Source organism: Leptodactylus fuscus, chromosome 4 (assembly GCF_031893055.1).
Source record: "Leptodactylus fuscus isolate aLepFus1 chromosome 4, aLepFus1.hap2, whole genome shotgun sequence".
In the NCBI taxonomy this organism is placed as follows: domain Eukaryota; kingdom Metazoa; phylum Chordata; class Amphibia; order Anura; family Leptodactylidae; genus Leptodactylus; species Leptodactylus fuscus.
Genome location: NC_134268.1, coordinates 134,606,411 through 134,621,481, shown reverse-complemented (window position 1 = coordinate 134,621,481; position 15,071 = coordinate 134,606,411). Strand labels below are relative to the sequence as shown.

Below are 15,071 nucleotides of genomic sequence, written 5' to 3'. Positions count from 1 at the left end.
GAGAGACCATGACACTGAGAGGTGAGGAACGCCCCCCCCATACTAATCTATGGACGAGTTCTGTAAAGATGGATGTATGAGATGGAGCACCATCCTGCGGCCAAATTTGACCCCTTTTATGATTGAGAATGTAAGAGGAAGCTAATACTTGTTGATATTTTAGGCTATTGATATTGCCTTCCACCTTGCAAATGTTTTGCATACCCCCATACTGAATGTAACTCAAGACCATGATCTTTTCAGACCCCAAGTATAATGATCGGAGGTCCAGGGGAGGCAAGAGAACATAAAAAACAGTGTTACTTACCTCTCTGGGCAGGCTTCTTTTCAGCAGGCTTCTGTGATTCTCCCTGATGTCACATGACTGGGGTCTGCGGCCCGGGTCATGTGACGTCCCAGACACCATTGAAGATGGCCGACACCACTGGGTGCAGTGGAGCAGGAGATAGGTACGTAACAGTGTTTTTTATGTTGGTATCCCCTTTGGTCTCCAATTATTATACTCTGGAGTCTGAAAAGACCCCAGAGTATAATAATTGTTCAAGGATGTCCACAGTGGGACATAATAGTGTGTAGGGGCCACTATGGCTATGGGACATAATACTGTGTGCAGGGGCCATTATAGGGCATAATACTGTATACAGGGGCTACTATGGGGCATAATACTGTGTACAGGGGCCACTATGGGGCATAATAGAGTGCAGGAATGCGGGGGAGGGGTCGGTCGGGATCTTCGGCGGGCGTTGGTGGGGGGGGGGCATGTCAGAAGTTTGCCACGGGACCTAGTTACGTCACTGGATGTGCGCGACAGAAATTATTACATCCAGTTACTTTAAATATACTTAAATTACATTACCGCAGTCCAGACGCGAGGTTATAAAGGTATGGACCAGCAGGAAAGTTATGTTTTGAAATAAGGTGTTTGATTTTTTAAATGTTCCTAATTTATATTTAGATTTGATAAAAGAAAATACTTAGTTCCTGAGACAAAGTTCCTCATAAATAACTATACCCAAGTTTCACAAATGAGCTTTAAAGGGTTGTGTTTCCTAGGGATAGAGGGGGTGGATGTATAAGTTGCCATTTTGCCATTAAACACTAACCTCCAAGCATGAGAATTTCAGTTTTGCCAAAGATCAGCTTAAGAAAACTTTATCTTTGTATCGTAGAGATGTACTCATCTACCTGTGATCCCCTTTGAAGGATGGGGATGAAGCGGACACTGCCGCCTCTTTATAAGCTGCTTGTCTATGCTCTCTGCACAACAGGTGCAATGCTGTGACGTCATCGTGCCCGCTTGTGCTGAGAAGCAGACATCTTGTCTGTGCTCTCGGCATCTTGCCTGTGACTTTTAGTTTACAAGTTAACACAGTAGCAGGATGCATTTTACCTAGATTGGTGTCCTGGAGACTAGGAGATCTAGTTAAAGTACAGCAAAGATTAATGACAGCCCCCTACATGTAAACTGCAAAGAGCATTGGGTATAGGGACTGGTGATGATGACGATGAGCCAATTCACTGTGTTGAAGTGAGAATTTATTGGCCAACCATTTTGACGATAAGGTGGTGATCCCCATAACCCCCAAGTTGTCACAAAATGTATAGATTTAATCAGGTCCTTTACTATCCCTTGGTTGAACTCGATTGACGTATCCTTTTATCAAGTGTACTAGTTATTTAATGTTGTCTTTTGTTACATTTTTCCTCTTCCATATATGTGTTTTATCTTTGTATATTTTATTTTTACCAATTTATTTTAAAAGCAACATCACAGTGTAATATGCAGCATATACTATATTGAGATCACATTTTCTTGACCAAATGTATGACAAAGGTTTATAAACACTGCTTTAGATGGCGCTATAGAATAAAGGCTATAGAAACTATGGCGTGGTTATGTCAATGAAGATATGAAAATTTTGGATGAGCTGGAACTTATTTTTCTCCTGTTGGATTCAAGAAAATACACATCCAGTTAATTTAATATCATAATAAAGGGGTTTTCCAGGCAAATGATTTTGTTGACCCATCCTTTATATCAGATCCATGGAGCCCAACACTTGGGATTCCCAAATATCAGCTATTCTTAGCAGTCATTATATGGAGGACAGAGATGGAAGCAGATGGCTCTATGTAGTGGCTGCCCTTGGGTCACCTCCCTTTCACTTGTAGGGAGTTGAGCTGCAGTAACTCAAAGCTCCTATATGAACAACAAAGTCAATCTGATATTGATGACCTATGCTGAGGATGGGTTTTCTGTATCATTTACCTGAAAACCCCTTTAGCCCAGGGCCCCACAGGATGGAAACATTGGGAAAAATCACAGCGTTTTACAGAAAGGGCAAAGTGGATGGGATTCTAATGAAGCACGTGCCCACTTTGCAGTAAAAACCACAGTATGAACACGCCGCGATTTCCAAGATGTTGCAGTTTTAGAAATCGCAGCATGTCAATTATACCTATCGAAACGACAGTGGTTTCCCCATAGGTATAATTGTAACAAACTCCGCAAACGTTCTGTCTAAAGCACTGTGAAAAGAACCGTGATGCGTTGCCTCTACGTTTTTTTCCCGTAGCACTTTTTTGCTGCGTAACGTCACGTGGGGCCTTAGCCTTAAGGATTGAAATTAGAAATAAATTTACAATAATCACCTGCTTGTGCAGCGGTTATGAGAGCAGTGTTCCCTTCAGTGTCTTGCCAGTTCACATCAACATGAGGACATTGTGCTAGAGATATTACAATATCCACATAACCTTGATAACAGGCAACTAGAAGTCCAGTCTGTAAAAATAGAAAGGGAATAATGTTAGACTTCAATTCAATCAAAGTTATGTAAAGAAACATGATTAAGAAACAATCATATAATACAAGTAATAGGTATTTTTTTAATATATATATATATATATATATATATATATATATATATACAGTGTATATATATAATCTCTAATAAATTATCATAATTATTGTATAAAATATTATTAGATTTTTATTCTAATCATTATATCATAATATTATATCAATATTATTCTTGCCTACAAAATTTCTGAGCCACAAAACACATTGTAGTGTGTGCTTCGTGAGTGTAGTGTGAGCGTTGAAAGATCTAGAAATACAGGACAAGCACATTAGATTTTATGTAGTGGGCACATGGTAGTTTGATTTAAGCAGACAAAATGTAAACTGCTCCAATGTTGCAGTGGTTACGTGTTTTGGTATGTAATAGGATTAGTAGAAAAAAAGAAACGTAAATCCTTGCTATAAATGTGATGTGTGTAGAGCTTTTCTATTTATAGTAGGGTCTTAGCTTGCATTCTCCAGCTTAGTGTCCATCATTGATTACACCTCTCACCAGTGAAATGTAAAAAGCATTACCAAACTAAAAGCACTAAAGTAAATGGGGTATAAAATCTTTCCACAAAGCAGAAATATAATGCAAAGCTTGTGTTACACAGCAACAAAACCAAAATAAAATTTTCTCTAATACCCTTATGTCAGTAATCGGTAACTTCGGCGCTCCAGCTCTTGTGACACTACACTTCCCAGCTTGAACACTCCCTCAACTGTTCTTGAGACTCCCACAAAAGTGATTGGAGCATACTGGGTCTTTGTTACACAAGAACTAGGGTGCCGAAACGTGATGACTCCTTTTTCTTTAGCTTGTTAATCCCATAAATGCAGCAGTCAATCATCACCAGGGCGTCTTAGGGGTTTTACTAAGTTGTTCCCCCAACCCTACCCCCCGTCTTGTACCACATTTGGGAGGTGCCGGGGTCTTATTAGTGATGCTAGGTCTGCTTTTTTCAGCCCTTTTTACATACTGCGAGACAGTACTCATACCATCAGCTGCTGACAGCCATTTTTACACTGCAATTTATGAGTATTGCAGTACATATTAACGTGTTGGCATTCAGATGATTGCTGGTTCAAGTCCCAAAGTTTAGAAATATAAAATAAGTAAACAAAAATACTTTTTTTTTTACCATATATTGATATATATTGATAATTTATAATGTGAAGTAATGAGAAACAATGAACAAATAAATACAAGGTAACACTTTGTCAATAGAATCTGTACAATAAAACGAAAGTATTATTCAACCTGGACAGTGAAAACCACAAATAAAATGAAGAAAAATAAATAAATCTCCAGAAATAATGCATCACGAAAAATGGAGTATAAGTGATCAAAAGTAGTTACATTAAAAAGTAAAGCCCTGTGACGAACAAGCCTTCAGCCAGCTTCATCAGCAGAACATTAATAACATTATGATACTCAGAAGATGGGGATGCAAAAACAATTGATTTTTTAATGTTTACTAAGCAATTATTAAAAGTAAAATAAAAATATATAAATTAGGTACTGCTATAATGGTACTGATCCACACAAGGAAGGTAATATGTTACTCATGCTATACAGTGAACTGCAAAAAAAATATGAAAGAATTAGAAGCAATGCTAGAATTGATGTTTGTCCAATCCTACCAAGAAACTGTGGGTGAAATCACCCAACTTATTTCAATTATGGTAATAAGCTATAAACACCTCAAAATTGTGTAATTGGAAAATGCATTTCATCCCACAAAAACAAGTCTTCATGTGCCTACATAAATGGTAAGTAAGAGTACACCACAGGTTTAGAGTTTACAACAGAAAAGACACAAAAATTGACCTCTCAAGGTAGCGGCCTCAGGCGGCGCTATTGTGTCAGCTGCAGTGGGCGGCATTTTGACTAACCCTAAGCCAGTCCAGGAAATCCCGCTTTATAAAAACAATATGCGTGCAACTTGTCCTGGGCTGGCTTAGCATTTTCGGCAGGGGCTCTCTTTTGTACCTTATTGAATTCTATAACAACCTTTCTATGAATTGAGAGCAAGAACTCAACTGCATATTCTAGATAAGGTCACACCAACAATTTGTAAAGTGATAATATTACATTGTCCCATGAGTCCAAACCTCTTTTAATACATGACAATTTCCTGCAGGCCTTAGAAGAATCTGATTGACATTCAATATGGGGTGCTCATGGTAAGGCTAAAATGCTCCCAATCACATGACAAAAATCTCCTGGAAATCACTTGCTTGATATTCCTTGTAATTTTTTTTACATGTACTGTGCAAATCCAGGCTTTTCCAAAAAGAAAAAAAACAAAAAAAAAACCAGAACATATTCAATCTGCGATATGCATTTTAGTCCACACTAAGCCTTTCTCAAATGCTAACAATTGCCAGAACTACAAAAAAAAAAAAAATACAAATAGCCCCAACACCCATCACTTCCTGGTGACATGAAAATCTGTAACTAAAGAAACACAAATGAGTACACAGCATATTATTCCATTATCTACCACAATTCTGGTTAAATAGCTCCTCAACACAAGTCAGGTTTTTTGCAGTGTCTAAAAATAAAAAGAGAAAAAACTATGTGTTAGGAACCAAATACAGTATAGAACGGACAGTTAGTCCTGGGCAACCAGACTCCCCAGCACACTGAGGCAAAACAGCACTGAGCATCCAACACCCTCCAAACTGGAGCAGAACCAGGCCCCAGAGGTCTTCTCCAAAGCTTCTGATGGTGGAGATGGACTGGTAAATTCTGGGAACCAGAACCACAGCCGTCCAGAGGGTGTGACACGCACAGGGCAACCCAAGTCACAGCAGGACGCAGAAACCCAAAAACCACTCACCCAGGTGGATGTAAAAACAGATGAAGCTGGACAGCGGAATAAAGTGCAGTAATTGCAGTTCATCAGAAGATGGAGGAAGCACTGCAGAGTAGTTGTACTAGCTGGATCGGTAATCAGGAGGTCACAGTTTCCAGGGATGAGACAAGATGTAGTCAGACAAGCCAGGTCATACACAGGGGGTCACATGGCACAGAAGGATGGAGCAAACGGGTAGACAGGTAACCTGGGTCATACACATGAGGTCACGAGATATAAAGTCGCAGGTCAAGGAGAGGTTGTCTGGAAGGAAACCAGGGTCATACACAGGAGGTAAATAGATACACAATAGGAGGGCAGGAAACAAGGTCAGATGCAAACAGGATAACGCAGATTGGAGCTGATTCCAGGTAACTGAATAACCAGTGGCAAGCAGGAGCCAGAGTCAAACTTAAATAGACTCTGGCTCACCGCCTGACCCCAGAAGTCCACACTCTGGTCCCAGGAGGAGACCAGCAACCCCCGCAGACTATTGCGGAGGTTCTGATCCTGCCCTTGAAGGACCCGGAAGCGCTGGAGATGGCACAGACAAAGTAGCGGGCCGGCAGCCTCCATGCACTGTAGCGGAGGCTTCCGTCCAGCTCCTAAGACTATGGTAAAACATTATACATGACACACATAGAACATGGAGTTACTAGACATGCTGGGTTATAATATATAACCAACCTCATATTTTCTGTTAACCCCTTGGGCTCTAGAGTCTGCAGAGCATGTATCCAAAATATCTCCCTTGCTAATAACATGATTTGCAGCAATGTGATATTTCAACCGTGAGAAAGAATCCCTAATACTAGAAGTTTCTTTTTACAAATCGAGGTTACATTGTAGAGACGTTGTAATATGATTTCCCCAAGATGTGCCCTGTTATTCACCTTATAAACATCTGTATAGGAAGTGATAAGAAGAAAAATTGCCACATGAAACTCGGTTGTCATGTTCTTTTCCCTGTTTGGAATGTTACCAGTGTTCAGATGTGATGAAGTGTGAAGTACTTTGTTTATAAAATTTTGGGCCATTTTAATTGGAAGTCTATAAATGTGATGTATCTGATTAAATGTCGGTGCGTTCTCCTTTATGTGGTGAAACAATGCAACATTTAGGAGACCACATAAATAGGCATAAGTCGCCTATATGTTGTTTGAATTATTTTCTACCCCTTTCCATTTTCCTAAACATTCTGTCTTGCAGTTGAAGTATCAAGTGATTGCTCAGGTTACACTCCAAGTGAGTGCTGGGATCTTTTTGTCTTGTAATTGATATTGCATGCTGTTATGTAATCTGTCAGATACAAGTACAGCCAGGTCCTTCTCCATCAGTGATGCTCCAGCATTACAGACGCTAGAACTTTTATTGCATGTAGATTATTTTAACCCAAACCTTTGCAGTCATTGAAATTGTATCACATTTGCCAAGTGGATGCTTAAACACTCAGTCTATCCAAGTCAGCTGTAACCTATGCATATCTTCTATAGACTGTACTGTACTACATCGCTTGGTATTATCTGCAAAAATAGAGGCAGTCCCATCTTCTGTATCAATAATAAACTTGAATTATTAAGAGGTTAAGACCACCAAATAAATTAGGCACATTCTCTTGTCCCAAAATGGAAACCTACATCAGTCAGGAACTAACGTAGATTCCCTATATAACTCAAATTATGTTATAGTTGTGAGTTCTCTGCCCTGATCCATTCACTAGCACAAAAATTGCCAAACAGGGCACAGAATACAGGATATGGCACAAAAAAGCGCCTTGTGCCAAAGATTCACCTTATTAACATTCATCTATTCTGGAAAACTGGTTCACATGGGTTGATAAATTGGGATTTTTTTTTCTGCTTTTCTTAGCTATTCACCTTTCTTCATGTATTTTAGCTGATTTTATTTCCCTTTCACAGATCTTAAGTGCTTTTTGTAACTGTCAAAGGCTACAGCTGACTCTTCAGATTTATATTCTTGATGTATCCGTTTTTTGTTGAACTGTTAGCTGTACATTATGAGGGAGTTAAGATGTTTATACTTGCTCCCCATAGGAAGAAATTTTGCTATAAACTTACTCAAAATAGATTTAAATTTCTCTCACGCGACATCTGTATCACTGTCCGACAGTATCTGCTCTCAGTCTTTGTCCTGCATTGCAGTTATGTGTGGGGTCCATAGATTATGCCAAAAAGTATTTTGTTATACAGTTTGACCCACAAGGATTTAACATCCTCAGACTCAGTATCCATGTTTGCCTCTTTTTCACTCTCTTTTATGGCACTTCTAAGATACATACTCACTTTACGCCCCTTCCTTTTTCCCCTGTCTTTGTGGAAGAGTGTACAACCCTAAATATTAACAGCCCAAACGCGAGCAGTCCAGTCATTTCATGGCTGCATCAGTTACATCAATGTATTCTTTCTGGATCAGGGATTGAGCATTTGTGAACATCCACTTTACATTCCCATCTAAGTTCACTTAATCATATTCAGAAATGTGAATTCTTTATGGCTTTTATGTGAATGTTTTATGGGTACATTTGTCTCTACTGTTTTATTGTAATATATGAATATCTTTATCCACAGTTGTTATCCGCTGATCACAATGTGGATACGGCCTTTAACCCCTTCCCGACATCCGCTGTACTAGTACTACTGGAGGCAGAGATGGGGGGGGGACAAGAAATATAAGCGGTTCAGCACCACCGCCAACCCGCACACGAAGTCGCGGGTAACTGCTAGTAAATAAATAAAGTGAAAACCAAACACAATTTCCCTCCTATTATGTTTATATTTTCCCGGATATAAAAAAAATTAAAACACATTCGAAAATAAAAACAACATAAAAATAAAGCCCTATGTGTCCCCGAAAAAAGACGCAAAAATTAGTTGAATGAGACATACGAGAAAAATGTTACAGCCCTCAAAACTGCACATACAAAAAACCCCGACAATGTGTCTGGTCCTGGACCACAAATTGGCCCGGTACTGAAGTGGTTAAAGTAAAAATATATAGATAAATAAAAAAAATATAAAAATTCAAATCACCCCCCTTTCCCTAGAACACATATAAAAGTACTTAAATTCTGTGAAACACATACACATTAGGTATCCCTGTGTCCAAAAATGCCAGCTCTACAAATCTATGAAAATATTTTTCCCGTATGGTATACGCCGTAGCGGGAAAAAAAGTCAAGTGCCAAACCGCCTTTTTTCACAGTTGCCTCTGATAAAAATTTGAATAAAAAGTCATCAAAGCAATAGCAATTCCCCAAAATGGTAGAACTAAAAAGTACACCCGGCCCTGCAAAAAAAGACGCCCTATACATTTTACAAAAAAAAAATATTTTGGCACAGTTTTGAATTTTTATTAAGGGATTAAAATGTAAATATAATTATATAAATTTGACTGGCCGTCATATATCTACTGCCGGGACCTACCGCTGCCTTCATTGACCACTTCACCACCTGGCTCACATACTTCCTATCCACAGACACCCCCACCATCATCATGTGTGATTTCAACATCCCCATTAACACAGACCACCCCCCCGCTTCCAGCCTCCTGTCCCTCACCGCCTCTTTTGGTCTCTCCCAATGCTCCTCCTCTGCCACCCACATAAAGGGAGGTACACTAGACCTCATTTTCACCCACCTCTGCTCCATATGCAGCCTCTCTAACTCTCCATCCATGCTCTCTGACCACAACCTGCTGACATTCTATGCCTTCTCCTCTCCAATAGACACCCCAACCTCTAAACCAACACGCCCCCGCAGGAACCTCAACCGCCTTGACACCTGCACCCTCTCAGACTCTCTCCTACCACTCGCTGACATATCCTCACTCCAGGACACAGATGCCGCTGCTGCCTACTATAATACCACCATTACCTCAGCCCTGGACTCTGTGGCCCCCTACACACACACACCAGAGTCCAACTGATCAATAGGCAACCCTGGCACACCGACCTGACTAAAAAACTGCCTCGCGGGTTACAGAACACCTCTGGAAGAAAAGCCACTCCCAGGAAGACTTCCTCAGTTACAAAGAGGCAGTTCTCATGTTTAAGAATGCACTCACCTCCGCAAAGCAGGTCTACTTCACCACACTCATATCTGCACTCTCTGGCAATCCCAAACAGCTATTCACCACCTTCAACTCCCTCCTCCGTCCTCCTACACCCCCTCCGACATCACTTATCTCAGCTGACGACTTTGCCTCCTACTTCAAAACTAAAATTGACACCATCAGAGACACTCACCCTACTCCCCCGACAACCCATCCACCCAACTGCTCACTGCTCATCATCCTTGACCTGTTTCTCCACCATCACTGAAGAAAAACTCTCCTCCCTCGTCTCCAAATCCTACCTCAGCTCCTGCGCGCTTGACCCGATCCAGTCACATCTCATCCCCAAACTCACTGAAGTCATTACTTCGGCCCTAACCCACCTCTTCAACCTATCTCTAGCCATGGATCCTTCCCCTCTGCCTTCAAACACACCACAGTCACACCTATACTTAAGAAGCTGTCCCTCGACCCGTCCTCTCCAGCCAACTAACATCCCATCTCACCGCACCCGTACGCCTCAAAACTGCTTGAGCAACATGTCCACTCAGAACTATCCTCCTATCTCTCGTTCAACCTGCTCTTCGACAGACTACAGTCAGACTTCAGACCTCGTCACTCCTCTGAAACTGCCCTAACAAAAGTCACTAATGACCTTCTAACTGCCAAAGCCAAACGCCATTACTCTGTCCTCCTCCTCCTTGACCTCTTCTCTGCCTTTGACACAGTCGGCCTCTCCCTCCTGTTAGAAATTCTCTCATCCCTTGGTATCTCAGACCTGGCCCTTTCCTGGATCTCCTCATACCTCACCGACTGCACATTGAGCGTCTCCCACTCGCACACCACCTGCTCACCATGCCCTCTCTGTAGGTGTCCCCCAAGGCTCCATCCTAGGACCCCTCCTGTTCTCCATCTACACCCTTGGCCTGGGCCAACTCATAGAATTTCATGGTTTTCAATACCATTGTTATGCTGATGACACCCAAATATACATCTCTGGACCAGACATTACCTCCCTACTGGACAGAGTTCCAGATTGTTTAGTAGCTGTAGCCTCCTTCCTCTCCTCCCGCTTTCTCAAACTCAACATGGAGAAAACAGAGTTCATCATCTTCACCCCACCCCGTATGGCCCCTCCACCTGACCCATCTATCAAAGTTAACGGAACCACAATTACCCCTGTCCCATGGGCCTGATGCCTTGGGGTAACCCTGGACTCTGACCTATCCTTCAAGTCACACGTTCAAACCCTCAACACTTCCTGCCGCCTCCAACTCAAGAACATCCATTGAATCCGCTCCTTCCTCACCCCTGAAACCACTAAGATGCTCGTCCAGGCCCTCATAGTCTCCCGCTTAGACTACTGCAACACCCTTCTCCATAGACTCCCAGCAAACACTGTCTCCCCCCTCCAGTCCACCATAAACTGTGCTGCTCGTTTAATTCACCTCTCCCCCCGATCTTCATCGGCTGCTCCCCTCTGCCAGTCCCTCCACTGGTTACCCATAGTCCAGCAAATTGAGTTCAAGCTACTAACGCTAGCATTCAAAGCCATCCACAACCTGTCCCCTCCATATATCTCTGAACTAATCTCCCACCACCTGCAGACACGTAACCTCAGATCCTCCAATGACCTCCTGCTCCGTTCTGCTCTCATCCACTCCTCACACAACCATCTCCAAGATTTCTCCCGTGCATCCCCCATACTCTGGAACTCCTTACCAAGACACATAAGACTGACCCCCCACAATCACAGGCTTCAAGAAGGCCCTGAAGACTCACCAATTCAGGCCTACAACCTCCAATAACACTATCACCGCACTGCCATCTGAACAGCCTCCCCCCTCTCCTTCTGTCTCTATCCCCCCTCCCTCATAGATTGTAAGCCCTCGCGGGAAGGGACCTCTACCCCACTGTGCTAGTCGGTCATTGTTAGTATTATATCTACCTGTATATTTTGTGTATTGTATGTAAACCCCCAAATGTAAAGCACCATGGAATTAATGGTGCTATATAAATAAACAATAATAATAATAATAATAATAAAAGTGGCACTCCCATATCCACTTAATTGATAATTCATCCTTGAAAGGAAGCATCACGTCTGAGTCTCAGGCGCTTGGTAATATGTCCTCAGAGAAATAGGTCTTTAGGAAGATGTAATCTAAGTTGTAGAACTCTCGCATCTACCACACCACCCTTTGACAATCAAGTGTCTTTTTTAAGATCTTCCTCTAATAATATCCCCAAAACACATTTATCATTATCAAGAAATATCTAGCACCCCTCTATTCCATGTAGCAAGGTATCCACCTCCTGGCAAATCAACACTCATCAAGATAACTCAATACTTCTGTGTCCTCTACATGTAGACAAGACAGCTCAAAAAGAAAACAAAAAGAAGCTCTAGAGGAAGAAGACTTGGAAGAAGGTCAAAAAAGCAATAAAAAAGCCCATCCCTCTACACATGTATTAAGTGCATTGGAGAATAGCCTTCTTGCTAAAGGGTTATTATTAAGTCCAAGGGTCAAACTAGATGATTTCACTCTCTTCATCTTCATTGATTTAAACAAAATAAAATAAACTTTTTTGTGTACATCAACTCTAAATTTGAATAAGGTTGTCCTTGGCTCTAAACATCCTCACATTTCTAAAGAGAGTAAATTTCACTTAGGCTTGTTACCTTTTTGTTTTATATGGTATGCCAGAGGACACAGGTGTGAGTGGTTTGGGTATTTTAGTATCTTGCCTAGTGTAAGTGGCAGCTATTTGGTTGTGTACGGTTGTGGGATTGCCTCACTCCTTTTTAACCTAGTTTGATAGGCGAGTATGAAAGGGTATGAAAGCAGAGCTACCCTTTATGGCCATATCCAGGGTCACATGTGCTTGTTTTGTGAGTTGGGGTATGGATTATTGACATAGCCAATTCAAGATTTGGGGAGTTTGGGGGGGACATGGGGTCAATGGGAAATCGAGGCTCCTGAGGTCTCATGGCCACCAAAACAGCTCACCAAACAGACGTCTTATGAGGTAAGTGTTTGCTTTATGTCTGAGGGTCTATGTGTCTGAGTGTGTCTGTCTATATCTGTGTGTGTGTGTATGTGCTGTATGTATCAGTGAGTGTATGTCTGTGACTATATACACTATGTGATCAAAAGTATCCAGACACCTGGCTGAAAATGACTTACAAGTTCGTGGCACCCTTCAATGGTAATGGAGGGGGCTTGCACCCCTGTTTTGCGTGGCACTATCACAGCACAGGCCTACATTGATGTTTTAAACACTTTCTTGCTTCCCACTGTTGAAGAGCAATTCGGGGATGGCGATTGCATCTTTAAACACGATCGAGCGCCTGTTCATACTGCATGGCCTGTGGCGGAGTGGTTACACGACAATAACATCTCTGTAATGGACTGGTCTGCACAGAGTCCTGACTTGAATCCTATAGAACACCTTTGAGATGTTTTGGAACGCCGACTTCGTGCCAGGCCTCACCGACCTACATCGATACCTCTCCTTAGTGCAGTCCGTGAAGAATGGGCTGCCCATGGAACCTTCCAGCACCTGATTGAACATATGCCTGCGAGAGTGGGAGCTGTCATCCAGGCTAAGGGTGGGCCAACACCATATTGAATTCCAGCATTACCGATGGAGGGCGCCACAAACTTTTAAGTCATTTTCAGCCAGGTGTCTGGATACTTTTGATCACATAGTGTATTTGTGTGTATCTTTGAGGATATGGGATAATTTGCTGATCAGGCACCAAACCACCTACCAAAACCAGACAAACTGAGGAGGAAGTGAAGGAAAGACAGGTTGCTTTTTTTTTTTTTTTTTAAGTAGCAGTACATTTTCATCATGTAGCTACTTACAATTGTAAGCCCATTATCCAGCAGCTCTATAGTGCTGTCCCTGTGAGAAGCTGCAAGTCGCCTCATGGCAGATGCTGACCTCTTAAAACTCCTCTAATTCAATATAATCTATACAGGCACTGTACAATACAACTAGTCTTATCCTGCATACTATACAGTATATGGACAATGCATAGTACCACTTCTCTAATTCTGCATACTGTACATGAACAATGCACAGTACCACTTCTCTAATTCTGTATACTGTACATGAACAATGCACAGTACCACTTCTCTAATTCTGCATACTGTACATGAACAATGCACAGTACCACTTCTTAAATCCTATATATGGGCACTGCATAGGACGATTTCTTATAGGGTGATTTCACACCACTTTCTTCAGATCTGTTGTTCTGATCAGAACAATAGACCTTAAAAATACCATAATGATTGATACAAACAGAAGACTTTCCTTTTATATCCATCGTCATTGGTCGTTTTGGGGGAAAAAAAGCAGCATGTTGGGTTTTTTTTTATACCTAAACAAATAGAAAGCCAATGGAAGGTTCCCTATTTTTATCTATGAAGAAGTAAGATTGATTTTGAAACCTAAACAGGCAGTAAGTACAGATCATCTTAACGCACAGATGGGAGGCAGGGGCCATAATATTCACACTGTCCAGGGTGCATTGTAGATATAATTCACCCCTGTATGGGGGTTCCAGTAGAATATGACAAAACAATCAATTGATTTGGTGGATGGCATGTACAGGGCATCAGCAGATAAAGTGACCTCTTTGAAGGAATCAGTGAATTGGATTCTAATATGTATCAAGGTAACAGTCTTAAACATTATTGTGTTCATTACCAGATTCACTCATATTTTGAAAATACAGAGAATATGAAATGAGAGCTATAGTTGTGTTTATTTTATGTATGTATTTTAATTTTATTTTATTTATGACCAAAAAATGAAAAGAACAATCACAGCCCTTTTCTGTTCCATCATATGGGGGGAGCAGGAGAACTAGGACCATCTGACACAGCCTAGGTCTAACAGTGGGATAAACGTTCCCAATATCAGAGTATATAATTTAGTGATAAATATGAGAATTATGCAGGACTGGTTCAGGGTCACATCTTGCCATGCTCCCATTATCTTGGAATCTTTAATGAATACAAGGCAATATACACAAAATTTTGTACATGCTCTGTTCACCTTCCTTAAAGAAACACAGTGTCCAAATCCTCTTTCAACAGCCATATGGCAGTCTTGAAATGTCCTCAGATGAAACCTGTCTAAATAACCACACCTTTCACTCTACTTAATACTTTAGGAAACCTAGGAAAGTTCTTACGTTTAGTGTAGCAGCACATGACTATGATTCACCCGCGAAACACGGTCCATGTTAGCCAGGTTTACTGGCTTGGACTTCATGAATA

At 41.4% G+C, this 15,071-nt stretch overlaps 1 protein-coding gene across 2 annotated transcripts in view; it reads right to left on the bottom strand.

Moving 5' to 3' along the window:
• ANKRD33B (ankyrin repeat domain 33B) overlaps window positions 1-15,071 on the bottom strand; it is a 66,331-nt gene that overhangs the window by 35,943 nt on the left and 15,317 nt on the right. For both annotated transcript variants that reach the window (XM_075271137.1, XM_075271138.1), the window contains exon 3: window positions 2,653-2,782. In XM_075271137.1, coding sequence (XP_075127238.1) covers window positions 2,653-2,782 — 130 coding nt within the window. The remainder of the gene's footprint in view (window positions 1-2,652; window positions 2,783-15,071) is intronic.